At 42.2% G+C, this 20,205-nt stretch overlaps 1 protein-coding gene and 1 long non-coding RNA gene across 4 annotated transcripts in view; one reads left to right on the forward strand and one right to left on the reverse strand.

Annotated features, from left to right (window-relative positions):
- Positions 1 to 10: 10 nt before the first annotated feature.
- Positions 11 to 14,425, reverse strand: LOC149917295 (uncharacterized). Of its 2 annotated transcripts, XR_016468427.1 has the most exons (4): positions 4,709 to 14,425; positions 3,889 to 3,950; positions 1,931 to 2,149; positions 11 to 1,082 (listed from the first exon to the last, which is right to left on the reverse strand). It is a non-coding gene; the product is annotated as an uncharacterized LOC149917295 (long non-coding RNA). The 2 variants fall into 2 exon arrangements; XR_016468426.1 differs by having other exon boundaries at positions 11 to 2,149.
- A 147-nt stretch (positions 14,426 to 14,572) lies between these two features.
- Positions 14,573 to 20,205, forward strand: part of HIBCH (3-hydroxyisobutyryl-CoA hydrolase) — a 36,514-nt gene continuing 30,881 nt past the window's right edge. The window contains exons 1-5 of one of the 2 annotated variants that reach the window (XM_031604424.2): positions 14,654 to 14,801; positions 15,568 to 15,610; positions 16,339 to 16,479; positions 17,683 to 17,767; positions 18,652 to 18,732. In XM_031604424.2, the coding sequence (XP_031460284.2) occupies positions 14,770 to 14,801; positions 15,568 to 15,610; positions 16,339 to 16,479; positions 17,683 to 17,767; positions 18,652 to 18,732 (382 nt within the window). In that variant the 5' untranslated portion in view covers positions 14,654 to 14,769. Of the gene's footprint in view, positions 14,802 to 15,567; positions 15,611 to 16,338; positions 16,480 to 17,682; positions 17,768 to 18,651; positions 18,733 to 20,205 lie in introns of both variants that reach the window. The other variant, XM_031604425.2, reaches the window with a different exon arrangement.

Here is a 20,205-nt window from a genome sequence, read left to right on the forward strand (position 1 = left end):
CGTGGGGAGTTTTTTCGGTGGGGCTGCGTGAAGGTCTGGACTGCGGCCCGTCAGAAGTTATGACACTTGCTCAGAGAGCCCCTGCTCTGTGCTGTCAGCTATAAAAATGAGGATTAGCAGAAATGGAGAAGCTGCTGCACTGCACTGAATTGCACCTAACTTTTTTTTTTTTTTTTTTTTTTTCTCGAAAGCCTATGCATTTCTGGCCAAAGAGAGCTCAGAGAAGAGGAAATACAGTTTTAAGTCACATAAAGTACAAACTTTTCTATTAAAACACTCGCTAGTATCAAGTATAAAATCATTGTAGAATTAAAGAGAAGCTGTGCTGAAATTAGTTAAAAGATTATCTGATTTTTCCCCAGGAGACCTCTTGGTCAAGCTCTAAAACACCATGAAATGTTGTTTAGAAACGTGCTATGGAATGAAAAGAAAAACAGCCAGCCAAAGTTCTTCTATAGCACATACCAACAAATTTGTACTTTACCACAGGACATTGGAGTATTCAAAAACTGCTTTATGTCATGCCAGCATACCCCATCTAGTAAGCTCTGTATTATGAACCCAGACCTTCTCAATAAAACAGAAAGAATTGCTGGGGATTTCTGCATGGGCTTTTGATTACGTCATAAAGATTTCAACCCATGTCCCCATCACGGTGAGAATGCCACTAAATAGTTACAAATACCTCATTGTTTTACAGTGCTATATTACCCACAACTATCGCTGGAGCTGCACATTGCTAACAGTAGGCTCTGCTTGGGAAGGACTCGGTGTCAGCTGACTCTGGAAGCAGCTGACTTGTTTCTTGTGTTAGAGCAAAAATAAAGCAAATGCAGCGCAGCACAGACAAAATTTTTATGTAAAAACATCTGACGCCGTCAGTATGATATATGCAGCTGGTATTTTACAGGAATGGCAAAGGTAAAGTACCTGAATCCTATAAGGAAACGGTTTCTAGGAGCTCACATTTTAATTTATAGTAAAGCTTCTTGGTTGGTTTCTTTCATGATCGAAGGCTGTGCTTTGAAATCAGGAATTTCCAGCTGACACCAAATATTCAGCTGCCCTTCAGCAGCTTTTAACTGTGAGCCAAAAAAAGAAATAAACAAAGATAATTTACAGCAGTCAGATCAGAAAGATAAGCTGAAGTTGAGCTCTGCGCTGCTAGGACTTGTTCCAGAGCACACCTGAGACAACGGGAGAGCTTTCATTTCAATCAGGCCTTTAATCAGGCCTTTGCAAGAAACATGAACAAAATCACTCGATGTGAGGCTGGATCAGCTCCTGGGCAGCTTGATTGAGCTATGGTGTCCCTGTTCATTGCAGGGCAGCTGGACTAGCTGGCCTTCAGAGGTCCCTTCTAGCTCTATGATTCTATGCTGTGCAGTGCATTAGGGTGACTATAGCAGTGGTTTCTTGCTCCAGGAAGCTTTTCATCACACACAGGTTGTGGGTATTCCCAGGTAATCTGGGCAGAAGTGAAGTCACGATGGGGAACAAAGTGGCTTTTTCCCTCCTGTCTCAGAGACAGCCAGCAGCTTTATTACCAGTACATATTATCAGCAAAGAGCAATGCTGACAGAAGTACTGAGAAATAGTCCTAGAGTGAATCAGCAAATCATGCACAGCTACAAGCACTGCTGATGGTAATTGAGCACAGCATCTTCACAGCTGGTAAGATGAGGAGCTGCCATCGCCATGGCCTGTCTGGTTTGGCAGGGAAGCAGGGGATCCCCTTCCTCTGGATTTTCATCTAACACCTTTGGATGAACTGCATGCATTAACAATCAGAAGGCAAAGTAATGCACAAAAGCAAATGCCAGCTGCAGAAACATATGTGCTTTTTCATACTGCATGGGCCTTTCTCGTTCTCAAAACCAGATTTCTGTTTGCACAGTATCTGCCTATAGAACAATCAACCTTTCCTCACCTCGTGAACGTCTGAACCCACTGGCAAGTATCAAATTCAATGCTGGCAGCAGTCTTGCAAATATTAAATTCCTTCAAGGTTGTGTGAACACCAGCAGCTGGCAAGGAAAGAAAGGCAAGAGTGCACTCTGTGGGAGGAAAGCCCACATCTTGAACTCCTTGATGGGCTCCCCTTGGCCAGTGACTTCTTGTTCTTGCCCAAGCAGGAGCTGAGATCACCCTGGAGAAGGGGGGGAGCAGAGGGGGAACTTGGATGAAACAAAAAGGGCATCTGAGGCTTTTAAAGTGGTGGAGGAAAGATAGCGGGTTGTAAAACTGAAATGCATAAACCCACAGGAAATCAAGCTTCATTAGATCTTGCTGTCTGCAGAGCAAATTGTTTACGTGTTGCTAACATTAATGCCATTGAATACGCGCTAAAAATATTATGACCTTGGTCCTGTTGTGAGCTTTGCTGCTGCAGATTGTGGAGTGAACAAAGCCCTGCTGCCTTTGCTATGTTCCCTGCAGGAGCAAGGGGGTTTGTGCCATTTAGCTACTGACAGCCTGCAATGGGCTCTGCATGGGCCTGTCAATATGGAGAGGGGCTCAACTGGCCAGAGCTGTTCAGCAGATCTGCTGAGATCTCCTCTTGTAATGGAGTCCCCAGAAAAGACTGCAGAATTTAAGCAAATAACTTGCATATACACACAGTGTATTCCAACAAAAAGTAGGATGCTAGAATAAGAATACAAAGTGACTGGGACAGAAAGGAGAATTAAAACTATGATACATGCACCCATCTCTGGTGATAGGTCAAAGCAGTTTTTAAATGAAATGGTTGTTGTTGTTTTGTTATTTTTTAATTCAGTACAGCCATATAAGGTTAACTCCCTGATTAAATTCATGTCATCTACCATGTAGCTTTGTAAACCTGAGGCCTCACCAAAGCACTCACTTTCACTCAGTATGTGCAAACGTGATTTGTGATGAAAACCACTGGAGTGGCACAAACAGGAAAACTACCTTTGGTGCTGAGGCATCAGATTCAGGGTTAGGCTCACCACTGATTTCAGAGGCCTCATATCCAGCTCTCTCTAGAACTGAATTTGCCTAATTATAACTAGGACCAGTAATGACAGAATACAAAGGGGAGTCAAGTGTCAGCCAAGCGGTCTGACCTCTTCCTGCAAGAATCAGATTGATCTTTTATTTTCTATTTCACCTCAGGACCACTAGCATAACTGCTGGTTAGCCTTCTTTAACATCTTGGTTAAAATAGAGCAGCATCTAAGTGGTACAAACAGTTGAACTCAGTTTTAAGGTCAAATATTTCTTCCCCTTCCCAATATGTGAAAACAACAAGTAATTTACTGTTGCCCTTCTCGAATTCTTGAGATGATACTCCTCACTATAGAGAGCAAAGGACCTCATGTTGGTGGGACTGCCAAAGATGTCAGTTACACTGAGATTCAAAAGGGTATCTCTGATCAGAATAGACTGAGAAATAAATAGGACCTTTTTAGACAGATGGAAGCAGCCATGTGTTTAGTATGTGCCCAGGACAGATAGGCTGTTTTGTCAGCCATGCCACAAAATGATGAACGGGAGATGTAACATACACTGACAACACTGTAGAATAAAGTCATGTTTCAATTTTTCTACTCAGACTTATGACTAGAAACAAAAATCATTATTTACATATAAGAAACACTTTAGGTATTTTCTTTTTAGTGTTATCAGTGCAATCTGAGATAAAGATTTCAGGTAATGGCACAAATTGTTTCAGAAGCATTGTACACAGCTATTTACCCGTTTCCTACAATATCCTAGTAATCACAATGTATTTAAAATAGGACCTAACATACAGTAGTACTCTCAGAGGAAGGCTTCAGAACATCTGTTTATTTCAGAGTCTGAAGCTGAAGACAAAATTAACACAAACAAGATCTCAGGAGATATTAATAGTTCCGTACTTACCCAGCTCATTAATAAATTCATTGGATTCCTCCCCAGCAATGTTTCTTTTCCAAACCTGGAAACTAAATTGTTGACAGTGAAGAAAAACAACATATGTTTAGTCTTCAACAGAATGTTAATTTAGGTTTAAAGAACCTCATGCTGCAGAGTGTGTATCGGCCTAAACTTCTACAAAAACCAACAGCAGTTGGAGACGCACTTCAAGGACACAGACCAGGTGCAGCACCAGTGATACACCATTGTGTTTGGCAGAGACTGAGAACACAAAGCTTGTGCCAATGTGACACGGCTCCTGTGAAACCCAGCCTGCTTTCATGAAGCAACTTGTCTTTAAAACATTAACATACCACTGGGAAGGTTAGTCCTTTCCACTGAAAGAGTTACTTTAGAACCGTCACCAAACCATCTTTCTCATAGTTACTCTGGTGGAACTGCTCAATAGATAAGCAGCTGGACCTCAGCTCTATGTACTCATGGTCAGCTTGGAAGTATCAGCAGGACCTAAAGGATCGTACTAAAGGACTACTCAAGCAGAAGCTCTGGTAATGTTAAGGCCTTTCAGGGGGAAAGTGCAAAATGAGAGCAAGCTTGATCAATGATATCAACATGAGTAGTGCCAGAAAAGTTACTGGGGAAAAGTTACACATTCTGACTTAGCGGCTTTGCTGTGTGTAATAGAAGAATTGACTCCAGCATTTCATCCTACAGTGAGGAAGGGCAAAGTGCTTTTTCCTCACATCATTGAGCCGTGAGCTCCCCGAGGCAAGGCTGGATGTCACTCCGTGCTTGGCTCCACGGGCAGAAGTGTTACCTTACTCACCCTGGCCTTTCCCCGCTGCTGCACATCAGGCCAGGTTCCTCTGCTGTGCTCAGTAAAGCATTTCGGACTGAGTGCTTCCATTCTCAGAGACATCTGAAATTGCAATCCACATCTAAAATTTTCAGCCAACCTTTTACAACATTTCCATTCTCTTTGTCTCTTGCAGATTGTGATCTATTTATAACATCCCAGCTATTTCTAAACCTCAAGTAGACAGAAAATTGATGCGTCATTGCAAAGATGTGCCTTTGAAATGGTTGGGTGGGGGAAGAAAAAAATACAGGAGGGTGACAAAAGCTGAAAAACACTGTCTATATAACACTATTAACATGTCTCACCTTTTTTTTTCTTATACCGTATCTTACAACTTCCTAAATCAGCACATTAGGTGTGAATTTTAAGTAGCTATGCCTTTTAAAATCATTGACTAAATCTTTTCTCCCTTTTCTTCCCCCTGTTCTGTTCATAGCTGAGAAAAGGTTTGCTACAGGCAGTAGGACAACTGTAGCCACTTTGGGGATATACAACCTACCTCTCTAAGGATTTGTTACATTGCTACAGTGTGCTGTTAACTGTTTAGTACCAGAAGGCCCAAAAATAGTGACAAAGAACTTATGAAGAAAAAAGTAAGAACTGCAAAGTAAGATGGAATTCTATTTTAGCACAATATATGGATTTTTTTTTCCACATAGAGAAACCAAGACATGCATCCTGTGTGAATTCTAGGAGAAAAAGAACCATCAGTATAGTCTCCTCATTTCCAAAAGAATATAAAGAACTAGAGAAGGTTCAGAGAAGGATGCTCAAACGTCTGGCATGACTTCTCTGCCCAGAAGAGTAGTTGTCACTCAGGACAGCAGCAAGGAAATGGCAGGTTTACAAAGTCACGAGTTGGAAAAAGCAGGTTTATCTTTCTTCTCATTCATGGGAATTAATATTCTCATAGGGAACATTAAATGAAGCTAATAGGAGGCATGTCTTCAGGAGAAAAAAAGCAGGGACATTCTTCCTACAGGCATTAGACCTGTGGGACTGCTTACTGCAGGCACTAGGAGCTCATAAAAGTTCTGGGGGAGGCTGGACAAGAGCATGGAAGAGAAATCATCAGGAGGCTACTAAACAGTACATAAACTTCATTTGTTTCAGGAGTCCCAAGTTGAAAGCAGAAGTCAAGACACGTTACTCTGCTCTTACCCAGCTCCTGACAGCTGTATTTCAGGAGACAGTGACCTGGATCTGACTCAGCATGCTTGGTTTTTGTCTTTTTGCTTTCAACAGCTATTATCCAGCGAACAATTAAAAGAGATTAGAATGACAATGATTCAATAGTTCTTCAACATTTTGTACCCCAGTTTATATTTCCTTCAGTTTTTCGAATCATCATGTATTCTTAGAATTAAGTGTTTAAGGTCAATGCTGGCTCTGTTTTTGCAGATAGCCTTTGTTATCCAATGGTTTCACGGACTGAGTTCATTAGGCCAAAATGTGGGAAGTGCTACTAACTCTTGTGCTTAGCCTTAAACGATATTTTATAGAGGCACTGTGTTAGGAAGGCATTTTTCTGAAGCCATTCTGACTCATAACACTAGTGTTTCTTACAAGTGCAGGTCCATTAATGCAGAGTGATGGAAGAAGACAGCTGCTGCTGGTTTGCTCTGGCTTCCCCTTCTGGATATCAGTTCTATCTCAGGCAGGAGAGCATCAGTCCAAAGTTCCTTGTGTCTTCTGCAGCCCTGACTATTGACAGCAGCAGCAGAGGGGGCTGTTAGGGGAAGCCTTAGATCTTTCCTGCTTTGAAGCACGAGTGCTCAGTTATGTCACTGCAATGAGCATGAGTGCCATTAGGTCTGCAGCTTTTGTTTCTTGTTTTTGTTGTAATTGGCATTCAGATGGTAGTGGTATAAACAATCTACCATAAACAGTTTGGAGAGCCATCGCAAAGCAGCCCTCCAGTGCCTGCAGTCCCCAAGGACAGCACTCTCACAAGTAACACTGTTAATCGTGACAATTCTCAAATAGGCTGGGCTATTTATAATTTCCTTTGGTGAAAGTGAGAATATGTGTGGACATAAATGTACGTGATGTAATGACTGCCTGCCTACCTCTTACATCCCTTACTTTCTAAATTAATAATACGACTGCCAACTATAGTTTCAAACAGTAATAATAGAATAATTAAATTTCAACTGCAGTGCATTTTATATCTTTGACTTTCAGAGCACTGGATCTTAAGCGATAACCATATCATTAAAACAGAGCGCAGTTTGCAGAGCCTGCCTTATCTTACCCACCTTCAGATTTATTAGCTAAAGGAAACTGGTGAACCTTTGGACTCAGGGCTGGGTGGAGTGATGGTGCAACAGCAGTGGCTGAACAAATACACATGGCTCATACACAAAAGGCTCAAAAGGAAGAAATGACTAGCGGAAGGCTGAACACTAATTAACTCAAGGAGAGAGACTGAAAGTAGATTAAATTACACTTTCTTCTCCACAGAGTTGAGCTTTCATTTATCTACTTACCGACCTAAAGCACTTGCAAAATATGGCTGAGCTATGATTTTTTATTTCTTATTATTTTTCCCACGAGACACCACTTCCATCCTGTATCTGAAATACGTGTGAAGGATTATTCCATTGATCTGCAAACAGAAACGTGAAGGTTACACAGCCAAAATCTGTGGCAAAAAGCTTCCAGGCATTGAGGACCAAGTGACATCTCCCAGGGAGGACGTGTCCCTTTGCCTTCGAGAAATAACTCAGCACACTCCTGAGATGTGTTTCTGTCTGCTGTTACGCAGTGACAAAATGACAGCGCGTTGCTGCAGTCATTCTGTAGTGAGTCACTATGCTACCTACGAGTGTTATGACTGCCTATTATGAATAACTAACAAAATTAAATGTGTTACCGTGAAATAAAGCCAACTGCTTGTGCAAATACACCACAAACCTCCTGACGCTGCATACTGGGGGACCTTAAGGGCTCTGGGCTTTTTATTCCTCTATATAATAAGGGGAATAAATAAATATAGCAGATTCTTAGATGAGAAATACTCCTGAGGAAGAGATAGTGGGGTTGAGTAGATACTTGTTTATACAGCAGTTTGTCCTTTGCTAGGAAACATCCCTGTTTCCTTCTGTACAGCCGGGTAATGTCTCATGGGTGACAGCACCACTGGTTTATATGAATTCTTGTATTAATTGACAACAACAAAAGTCACTCCCTTCCCTTTGCAGATGTGAACAGCATAGTAGCAAAGTGACTTGCTTACACCCAAATAACCAAGGCAACTTAGAGCTACAACACCTCTGTTATCTCCAACAGCCAATTCATGTTAATAGTAGTACTGACTTCTAGGTTACATGAAATCAGGTGTTACTGCAATCTTTTGGTTATTTCTTGTAGCTTCCAACTAATGCAATGAATTTTAAGAGCAACATTATCAGCTACAGACTTACTTGTCAATATCTGATTCTCCTGACTATTTAAAGAACACTGAAAATTGTATGTTGCTGTTGTAATTAAGATTGTAGACAGATATACCTCCAAATGCAGCCGTCTTCTACTAGGAAAGAACTGGTTGATGGTGAATGTTCCAAAAGGCTCACAAAGAGCGACAAGGATGCTTTTTAAAGGCTAGAAATGTCAATGAAATCACTTTTCAAACAGTCTTAAATTTACCAGCTAATATCCCAAACTACTTCTGGGTAGAGCTACATCCCCTAGGAAGAAGCACAGCCTCTAATTCAGGCAACAGATGTATGCTTTAAGGTCTTTGCAGGCCCCAGACCCAAACCCTGCTGCTAGCTCCTGCAGCTATCCATACAATGAAGCAGCTTCGTGCTCCTCGAGCCTGAAGGATTGCTCTCAGCAACAGCTTTAGAAGGTAGTGCCTGCCTATTTCTTGGCAGACAGAGGTGTGTCAAAGTATGACTAAATCACACTGTGTAACATGTTATTTCTGAAATAATTATGTATTCTTACCTACTTCTCTTAGCAGCATGAACCTCCATTCCAGGCTGGCTGCTGTCACAGACAGAGCAAGTGAGAGAGAAGGAAGATCTAGACAGAAGCCGTGCATCATGAAAACCACCGGGTGAAAAAGAAGACTGAGATGACAAAGAGAACTGATGACTGCAAACTGCCTGTGCACAATTCAGATCTGTGCTGCGCCCTGCCAGGGCTGCCACTGCTTTCTTCACCAAGCTGAACTCCTCTGGAGAAGAGCACTCAGTGCATGGGGCTGCGGGAGCCAAGCACTCCCCCCATCACTTCCACTGCAAAAAGCTGACGACCCAGAATGACCATGTTTCTTTGAAACAAACAAACAAACACGTTCCCTTCTACCTTGCTACACATTCTTTCAATGAGGTTAATAATTACACCTACTTACAGGAATCTGCTAAATTGAGTTGCACTGAAGTTAGCATTTGCCCACAATTACGCCGTAATGGAGCCTGGTAATTTATGCTTCAGAGCAGAATATATCTGCAGTAACGAATGATAAATGCTTACTTTTAAATAGCTTAAGGACCTCTCTTTATTATCCTGACCTATTTTCTTCCTGATTTTTAATTTCTCTGATCTGATCTGCCCTGTTCTTTGCATCATCTATGGCATTAAGTGAGATACTTTCTCCTGGGCAATGTTCTTCAGAGCCATTATTTAATGAACAGCGTTAGCTGCACCTCAGAATCAAAGAAAATGGAAAGAAATTTGAACATTTCTTCTTAATAATACATTTTCTAAGCCAAATGTAGAACTTTTCAAGTGAAAATTAATGCTTATGCAAGGTGCCAGGTGAGTAACACGTCAAGGTTAAAATACACACACATCTGTGCAGTAAGAAACTGTCATTCTCAGCCAAACTGCCCTGCTGAAGAGGCTTACCAAGGCTTAGAGCACCAACCAGCTCTTAACACAGACACCTGAAGTGCTCTCTGTACCCATCCTGTGTCAGAACACTACTAATTAACGCCAGATGCTCTCATGCTTAGGTAATGACTGGTTCCCTATGACCCCTGAAAAGGCAAAGTTTGGTACCAGATGCTGCAAGACCGAAGTGCAAGACAGTTCCAGGCTACAGCAGAAAGCCAAGAGCAGTACTACATACATGACTGAACTCCTAAAATAGACTTGAAATTATTCTAAATGACTTTTTCTTTTTTTTAACTTCTTGAATAATATCATTCCACCACAATAGATCACCTGAGGAAAATTCCAGGCTAACAGTAGCTGGCAAGATAAGCGTATAATCTGCATTTAAAATCTGATGTACATTCATTGATACAAAAGGTATGAAAAGCACTACCTTTAAAGTTAACTGAACCAATGCTAAATGCAGGATAGTATTACAAGCATGCCAATACTGCTTCCAAATGCTACTGACAAAGAAATTAGTGCAATGTTTTAAAGTAAATCAGCCAAGTGACATGAACTCTCTAGTTGGAATATATTTCCTCCTCACTGTGGGTATGTAATTCCAGTAGATAATAATTACAAATTACATAAGGTTCAATGGAAAGATATAAGGATATATTTAAAATATTAATCACCAAAGCCTTTCGGAAATGAGACTTTTAGAAGATGGGGGTATTAGTTCCACTGAGGTTACATCTCTGCTGATCCATGTCTCATCTCACTAACGTACATCCATCAGCTGATCTTCCTGTTGTGTCACACGGAGATCTGCGTTAGGCTTAATCATAACTTCGTTTGTTTCTGAGCCCACCAGCGGAAGGCATTATGCCTACACTTACCATTCCTAAGCCAGAATAAAATCTCCAGAGCTACAGAAAATGGGCCGGGGTAGGGGAGGCACTGAAGTCAGAGAGCCCAGTTTCCTCATGCATTACAGCCGTGCAGCCCCAGCCTTAGAAATGGCTTTGGTAGACTGCTGTCTTGTCTAGGAAGTAGAGTGCCTTTCAAAGGGCTTTGCGCTTTAGCACACCCTGGATTTTCTCAGAGAAAGTCACTGTATTGAGCAGAAACCACTCAAATATGGGGTTCAAGGTCTGTACTACATGACCCACTCCAGATTTCTGAAATATCTCCTGTACTTTGAAAGTCCAATTTCCCAAAATGCATTAGTTGCCTGTTATTGCACCTCCTTGAATACCTACAGACCACATCCTGATATAACAATTGGCATCAGTAATGCAAATGGAAAGCCAGAATGATACTGGTGAGAGATCCTGAGAAACATATGGGCAGTTCTGGATTGAGAAGAATGCATACAACTAGCCTAAATTAGGACAACTTGATTAGGATTACACACTGGAAAACCTTTCTTTCTAGATAGATGGGCTAGACTGAGTCAGAACCTGAAAGCTATTGTGTGCCCTCAGTTCTCTGAGTCTATCAGACATATTTCTTAAGAAACAGTGGTACCACTTTGCATTCTATGCCATCAGTCTTATGATTTGTATTTTCTTACACGAGTTTCCATGTTATTTTCAGGTAATACAAGCAAAGTATCTCAGATAACATCCCGTTAACATAAATAAACCTGAATTTCTCATCAGAGAACAAATTTAGAGTAAATAGTGAATTAACTGATATTCTGGGATGCTGCTATTTCAAGAGGTCCAGCAGGGGTGGTATTTTGAAATACGGCTCCACACTGTGAAAACCAGATGCTTTTTTTCCTCTTCCTACATAGTGGCAGCTCTCTTACTGAATCAGGAGAGCAGGAGCATAACAAGAGACAGGATGACACAACAGGATGCAGCACAAATACTCCTTTCTATGCAGCCTCCTGGAGGCTTGTATGCAAGCTTCCCTGAGTGTGGAGCACTGGCTGCCACTTTGACTACCAGGGAAAAATAAACACCATTTCATTCTTTCCAGTCCTGGGATACTCAACCATAAGAACTAATTGTATGCCTGAAGACATTCTCAGCAGCAAGTTATCCTTGAGTATTTTTTTTTCTAGTCTACTAGAAGTAACTGTCCTACCAACAGAAAATTCACTTTCCCCTGGCCCCATTCCCACACACTCTCCCTACAGCTATTTCCACCCACACTGCAGCTCTTTTTAACTGTGTTTAAAAAGCAGAGAGAGAAATGTACTGCTGCTGCTGTTGCTGGTGCTCCTCCTCCTCAGGTGGGCGGGCTGGTGGCTGGTCAGTCTTCTGCAGCGTTTCTCATCGCTGGATGCGTGGGAGGCCGGGAGCGGGAGTGGAAGGAAGGAAGGCAGTGGGAGGCAACCAGCCCTTTCCCACCTGCACATGTGTAATTACACGCAAATGAGAAACTATGGCAATACATCTGCAAACAGAGCTCGCCGCGCTGTGAGCCTAAAAGGTATCCAACCCCTTGGGTCTCAAAAGCCAAACACGGGGGCGACCGCCAGATCTCCAGGAATTTTTCATCTGCTGAGAAAAACAGACCGGTGGGGAGCGAAGGGGGAAGGAGAGAGGGTGTTCCTTGCAGTTATGGTTTTGCGCGTGGGTGGTGGGTGGTTTGAGGGGAGGAGTGACAGATTGCTTGCGGCAGCAGGGAAGAAAGACGTAGGAGGGTGTTTGCCCAGGGTCCTGTCTAACCCAGAGGGTACCTGTGGGCGGATGCAGCATGTCTAAGCCAGGGTGGTGGGAGTGCAGGAGCCCACTGTGGATGGATGGATGGATGGATGGACGGACAGACCTCACTGGAAGGCTGTCCCGGCTGTGCCCACGCAGAGCGCCTGCTGCAGCAGCAGCCACCCCCGCGCCTCCCCAGTGCCCTCCGAGGCCAGAGGAAAATGGAAAAAATGCTTCACTCTTGCAGTTTCATCATGCCTTTGCTTTCATCTTTTTCCAAATGCTTCTACTTCCCCACTAGTAAAATGCAGGATAACGGGTAAAAGGGGAAAGAGCTTCCCCTCATTTTAGTTAGGGGAGAAATTCAATTCTGAATGCCATTCGCTGTGCACTCCTCCCAAATCTATGACTTCGGAGACTATATGGATGCATTATCTGACAAGGCTCTGACTAAAAGCCTGGGGGAATAGAGTCTCTCCCTGTGGGATTACTCGCATTACAAACAAAAGCAAAAATTGCTTCTCCCTATTACATATGTGTTTCCTGTGTTTCAGTCCTTCTCCGGGCTGGCTTATTTTTAGAGAGCGCAGATTAGTTTTCCTTATTTAGTTTTACTTATTTTAAGGCCAAATTCTGCTCTCACTGAAGCCAGTGGCAGACTTTCCACAGCAGACCTGAGCCTTCAGTACTTACTGTCCACATTGAAGCAAGTATGTATTTAAACCTGTTACACGTGTTTTACGGTTTTGTCAACAAGGGCTGAGCTGAGGAGGAAGAAAAGGGGAAAAAAAAAAAGACAAACAATTTGTGGATTGCTTGCCAGTTTGCTGGGATGAACTGGAGATCCCCCCCATTCTATTCTTCAGCCTTCACACTCATTTTTCCTTACCTTTGTCTACTGTAAAGATGTACCTGTAAAGATTACTACCCACACTATCCACACACAGAAATTAGATGCTAGCTCTTAGACCAATGGAGGAAAAGATTCAGTTTACTGCAAGCTAAGATGCAGTAACACAGGACATGATGAAGTACTTGCACCATTTATTATCTGCTCTTGGTGAAATACATGCAGAGCAGCTCTGAGGCAAGTAACTGAGAGGTACAAATTAATCATTAATTAGGCACATAGAGGTGGCATACAGAATGCAGCTGAGCTGCTCTTGGAGTCCTTGGGAGCAAGAGCACCTACATCCTGATGTATAAGTTATATTTTTCTAGAAAAGAAACAAACAAACAAAAAAAAACCCAATAACTGAACAAAAACAAAACCCCAAAACATCTGCTCAGCTCTGATGTCCTCCTACAGTCATCAATTTGTTTTCTCTTTCCAAACCTGCTGAACACACTGCAGGAAATTTCTCCACAGGGAGGAATTACAACCTGCCTATCCTTCTGGCTACTGTACTTGCACTCCCTGAATTCCTGGCTTGGCAACTGAGGTGCTGCTTACTCTAAAACATCCAGTCTCCTGCAGGTCTCAGCTAATAGTAACACCATCCATGAACTCCCTGGTTAAAGGTCACCTCATTCAAATTACTTCCATGCAACCCCATAATTTTCACTCTTTTTCCTACTTTTAATTACTTTTGTTTTAAAATAAAGTAGAACACTAGTCTCAAGCAACATAGCTCCAGTCCTTCTTGAAACCAATGGGGAAAGAAAAAAAAAATTAAAGAAAACATTAAGCACCTTGGAAAGAAATCAGTAGCTGCTGCAAGCTGATGCTTGTGGTACTTCATTATTTACAAAGCAGCAGGCCCCATTCTCCTTCTACATCAGACATACAGCTGGGAGGCAGCAAAGGAAGGCCATTATTTGCCCTGAAGCCAGGAGGGGATGAAACATGAAAATCGGGGTAAGTAGAAGGTGCATCAGAGCAGCGACCTGTGCTCCGGCTCCTAGGCACCCACACCCTGTGTAATCATGCCCTATGGTAGCCTTGCCCTTGGCGTGCAGCTGGAATCCATTCAGGGGTTTCCCGGAGTCGCACACAGGCTCCTACCCGCAATTATCTTCCACGGGCTAATCTCCTCACGTCGGCGGCACTAACGCGGGGATTACCCCACAGACAGGCGCAGCCCCTGAGGTCTTCGGGCACCAGACGCAAAGTACAACAGCGTTACCTGCTTATTAAGTTGCTGACAGGTTATGCCCTGCTGAGATGCTACCTTAACGACCTTTAAGAACGCGACGAAGTGAGGGCGCGGCGCCGAGCCGGCAGCAGCGGAGCGCCTTCCCGCCACACGGAGCGCGGCCGCCCTCTGGGGGTCAGCGCCGCACGCCGCGCTGCGGGCCGGCGAGGCTTCTGTCGGCTTCCAATACAGGTGTGAAGGAGAACAGCCAGCGCCCAGCTCGCGGCGGTGAGAGAGAAGCGAGCGAGCTACCGCCAGGCAGCGACCAGCGACCACCGCCACCTCGAACCCGCGTCCACCTTTCGGGACGGCCCCCCCTGCGGAGGAAAGTTACACGAGTGCCGCGCATGCGCCCGCCCCGCCTCACCGCCGCCGATGACGGAGACCGACGGCGCCGGCTGCCGCCATGGCGGCCCGCGTGCTGATGGCGCCGCGCAGGTAACGGCCGGCCCGTTCCCGCGCTCCCGCCTGAGGGCGGCGGAGCCCGGCGGCCGCGCCCGGTCCGGGTGCCGTCGGGCGGCGGCTGTAGGGCCGGAACCCGCCGGGTCCCTCTAAAGCTGAGGAGGGGTGGGCGTGTAGGTGTCCAGCTCGGGTTCGGCTCGCTTGGCTGTGCGCGCTGCGGCAGGGTGCCGACAGTCGCTGACCTCTGAGGCTGGGGGGCCGTGACCCCAAGGGGGCCGTAACGCGGGTGCGTGCTGGCTTGCTGCGGCTGAGCCCGGTCCCAAAAGATGACCTTGTGTAGGACGGCAGGCCGCGAGAGTGTGCTGCCGCTGCTCGAGCTCAGCCGGCCAGCTCTGTGTGTACACAAGGTGCTGAGAGGCAGCGCTTCTGGCTCATGCTAACGTAAGCCTGGCGCCTGTAGTCTAAAGTCCAGCGAATGCCGCAGCTCTAAATCGTCAGAGATGCTGCTCCTTAGCAAAAGTGTCCCCCGGACTCCTATTTTCCCTATTAGCAGCCAAACCTCAGAGCTTGAAACTGGTTAAATACACCAAAACCATTAACTGCTATCTGCCACCTACATAACAGCATACAGTGACATCTCCAACCAGTTTGATCACAAAATAGTTCTTGATTAAGCCAAAGTAGAATGTGGAACAATCCTGTCTAGGAAGTTTTCAGACAGAACTTTGCATAGCTCAGCAGTTGTGTGCTTGGGGATTGCATAGCTGTTTTATAGCTACAGCTCTTAACATTTCTCTTTCAGACTGAAGCCATTTAACAGACTGCAAGTAATATTACAGCACTTGGTAAGAACAGCATGTTGTTTGACCAAGGTGGGAGCTTTTGGGACTCACTCCTGAGACAGACAGCACATGCAACTTACAACATGTCTGTCCATGATGCTCCTGAATACCATTTCAGCATAACCTTGCCCACATCTTTGAGCACTCTCTTGTAACTGCCTATTAAATCATAACTCAAAGCCCAATTATTTTGGCCTTACCTAATTTTGTAGTTTGTTTCCATGCTGCCTGCCTTATATTTTCCCCTTAAATATCATTCCACTTCAAAATCAATCGTGAAAGTAGTTTAGTGAGCAGTTCTCTGCTGCTAGAAATTAGTCAGAGCTGTTAGAAATTAGTCAAAGCTGTGTGCACATACTGGCAATTTAATACCACAAGCCTGAAAGATACTTGGAATTCTTACTGTAATTGTTACGGGTATTTTCAAATGTCTGGCTTATACAACCATAGTTTTTTGCTTATTTGTTTGGTTTTTAAGTACCCCCAGATGTCTTTGTCAAATGATGTATCACTCAAGAGCTTGTCAGAGGTTTTTTGCACAAAGTGGTTTCAGGAGAACCTGGTAAGAAGTACCAATACTTGAAGTACAGCAGGAAAGCCCTAGCATGGAATTCAAAGTGTATGTTTTTAAATCTTAAACTGTAAACTTTGAGTATGTTTCCATGAACAGTCTTGTATGCTGCTTAAGATATCAAAGACATTTGCTTTACGTAGTGTTTTTGCACTTACAGAAAACATGTAAGCATACCGATTCTGCAGCTGATGTTCTGCTGCAAAAGAAAGGAGGCGCAGGAATAATAACTTTGAACAGACCCAAGGTTCTCAATGCACTAAGTTTGAGAATGATCCAACAAATTTATCCACAAATAAAGGTGAGTAGCTGTTACATTATCAGATACCATTTTTAAGATTCAGCCTGACTCTTCTCACACATACTTTGTTGTGAGATCACTGTCCAATGAGCTCAGATCTATAGGATGGAAAGGAACAGACAATTTCAAGCACGTTAGAAAAAGATTCAAAGCAAAAAGCTGTCAGACAAAAAGTTCTAGCATCTACACAGATAAGACACCCATGTTAACACCAGGTCTGAATTAAAGGCAAGCAGCTGTCAGCATTCATACATTCCTGTTGGCAACACCCAGCTGGTCATGCATGTATTCCAAGCTATATATATTCCTAACTATCCAAGCTCTTAATTGAGTGCATGCTTGGTTGGGAGGCTGCATAGTTGAAACAAAAGATACAAGTCATTAGGAAGGAAGTTACTTTTAGTTTTGTTCCTTAAAGAGTAGCTTTATGGAGTTACAGGCAGTGTTTCTACAAGGTAATGAAGTAATGTGAAATTTTAATCATGCAAATAATCCTTTTTTAGTTGAGTGATGTTATTGATCATATTCAGGAAGTCAGACATGAAATACCAGTGTTGGTTAGATAGTTTCCTGCATTTGTATCTTGATAGATGGTTTCATTGCTAATTTATGCATTCTTTGAAGAACATTTAAAGAAATACTTTATCTGTAGTACTGCATACTGACTTTATTTGAGGCACAACCTTTAAAGGTAGCATTATTTTGAGTACAGTTGCTGGTACACAGAAGTATCCTGTCGCAAATGCCTGTGCACAAAATTGACATGGCTGGCACTGATTGCTGTAATTCTGAGAGTGTCCATCAACAACTTCAATGCTCTTCCTTGCTACACATCTTAGATTCAACAGAACTCTGACTCTGTTGAAACATAGTTACTGTATCTCCTGCATTACTAGTTTTCTCCCTCATCATTGCATTCCCCTTGAGATTTCCCTAAAGCAGTGCCTTGTGGAACTGCATGTCTTTAGAGATTAGGAGCTCTTCATAAGCAGCTGTGCTGATCTCCAGAACCAAGGCTGAACATGACAGTGGAGAGGAAATTAGAGATTCCTAAACAAACACATATAGCCCTGACTTCTTTTAAGTAGTTTGTTTTAAAAGTATGTTATTTTTTTTCATAAATCATAATCATGTACTGTCCATAAACAGTATATTTTTATGCATACCCTTTAGTCTTATGTGGGAACATTTACCTCTCTTTAGGCTTGGGAGCAAGATCCTGAAACTTTTCTAATAATTATAAAGGGAACTGGAGAAAAAGCTTTTTGTGCTGGCGGTGATGTTAGAGGTAAGGACTCTTAAACCAATTTCTGTTCCTTCATACCCTGATTTAAACAGCTTTCTCATGATAGCAGAGCAAGATGTCAGAAGTCAGCAAGGCTCATCTCTCACTGTTTCATAGCACGTGTCCATTTACCTGAGTCACAGTAAATAAAGGAATTAAATCCACACAAAGTAGTAGCCGTGAAAGATGTGTCAAATGTTTGCTTATGAGTAACTGGCAATAGTAGCCAATCATTACTAGAAAGAGAAGGTTCTTATCTTTTCCTTCCCAGTGTTTCCTTATTGACTGCTTCCCTAAAAAAATTTGAAGCGTCTCAATAGGTAGCACTGCTACTATTGAATAATTTATGTCTGATATTTGACTCAGAGAATGAGAAGATAAATAGCTGACTACAGGAATCAATGTATTCATGACTATTCTGTAACTACATACAATAGGAAGTCTCTAAACTGTGAGAAATGGTTGTTTAAAAGCTTATGTAAACAAGCAACACAGATGGTTGTTAAGTTACACCCTGCTCTTAACATTTTTTCCATTTTTAGTATTCGGTCTTCAGTTTTAAGTGTCTGGTCCACATATTGATATGAAATCACTGCAAACAAGGTTGCCAACCATTACAAGAGGTCTTATAGTGCAGCAAATAGACTGTACTCTCTCAAGAAGTACGTGACAAACTCCCCACCATAATGGAAGGCACTGTATTTTGATAGTTTATTTTTATATTTCAGTTTGGTAAGTCTGATTGCTCAGGTAAAATAAAGCAGGATTATGTTGTTGTTTGCTGTAGGACAAAAAAATTCTCATATAGTACTCACTTCTGTACTCTTTATTTTTTTTAATGTTCTATTAATCCTGCAGTGATCTTTAAAACTTTTATTTCTCTTAAGCTATTGCAGATGCAGGGAAAGCTGGAGATAGAATGACACAAGATTACTTCAGAGACGAATACACACTGAACAATGCTGTTGGTATGTCTAATAGCAAATTTTAATGGAATATAGTTTTCATAACAATGGCTTAGAACATAAGTTCACTTTCTCTCTTTTCTTGTCCATAAATGATAGCATAATAGAATAAATCATTTTTTTAAAAACCAAGTTCAATACTAGTACGTAACACATCATTTTCATACCTTGCATGCAGTTTCTTATGTTTAACATTCCACAGCTACCCCATCCCATCCTGTTGTTCTTGGTAGTTACAGTTCAGCAATGGATGATCTGTTAGATAGAGACAGAGCAGTTCTGCACTACTTATCCTTGATTACTTCAAAGCCATAAAGAGATAAAAATACATACACGGAAAAAACATTAACACTCAACTAGACAACAGAAGATCAAGTTATTTTAAACCTTTCCATTTAAATAGGCTTCTCAAAGGAATGGTCAAACTAGGAGATTACTGCCTTAGTTTATTGCAAAGAACCCAGGGCTAAGCAGTGTTACAAGTTAGAGAATAATCAAGTAAAGGAATAGAGATATTAAAGGATACTAATTCTTTTGGGAGAAAAAAGAGAGTTGAATGTTGTAGTTTGAAAAAACTTCTCAGAACATGTTTTAATTGAATACAGTTTGGGTTTTTAAACATCCAGAGTATCCACTATTAGCCACCAGAGGAGAGGCAATGAAGATGTTGGAGAATAACCTGTGTTGCCAGAAAAGTATAGAATAATAGTTATTAGTTTAAAAATAATGTCTGAAAAGCTGTTTTTATTTGATTTGTCATGGCTTAGCATTTTTTTTTTTTTTTTTTTTAACCATGCCTTCTTGCTTTCAGCTTGAGGTTTCTTGTAAAAGCTTAGTATTGGTATGGCAAACATTGCAAGAACATATATTCAAATGCTTGTTAGCTTGTTATAAGTGATTAGGGTGTTTCATACCTTAAGTGCATATAATTACAAAATCTAGGTTTTAGGTAATTCTGGCATGATTGTATTCCCTTAGGATTGAGATTTCTACTGGAAATAAATACTTTATATTGCAGTCCACAATTTCAAACACACAGGGGAGCTGCTTTTTTGCTGCATTTGTTATTGGGAAGACATACCTCTACGGAAATTAAGTTTAGAGATTATTATCTATTATAGGCTCTATTATCTAGAGCCTATGTGCTACCTTATACGTTCATGCAAGAGCAAAGTTAAAGATTCAGTTCTCATATTTTGTGACTAATAACCTCAAAGACTGAAGTGCCTTGTAGCATATTTTTTGTTTGTTTTAAAACACGGGTCTATAGTTGCAGCAGATACTTGTATCAGCAATCTGATTAATTCTGAGAATGAATCTGAATTTTTCCATAAACAGTAATTGAAAGCATCAGGTCCTCAGTTTCATACCTCCTAGAAGCTCCGACAACATGAACAGTTAAAGTCACGGTGCTTTAGGATAGCATCTTGACTCATACCACACTGGGGCTGGAGCATGCAGCAGAATTTGCAAGAC

Source organism: Phasianus colchicus, chromosome 7 (genome assembly GCF_987193195.1).
Source record: "Phasianus colchicus chromosome 7, bPhaCol1.hap1.1, whole genome shotgun sequence".
Taxonomy (NCBI): domain Eukaryota; kingdom Metazoa; phylum Chordata; class Aves; order Galliformes; family Phasianidae; genus Phasianus; species Phasianus colchicus.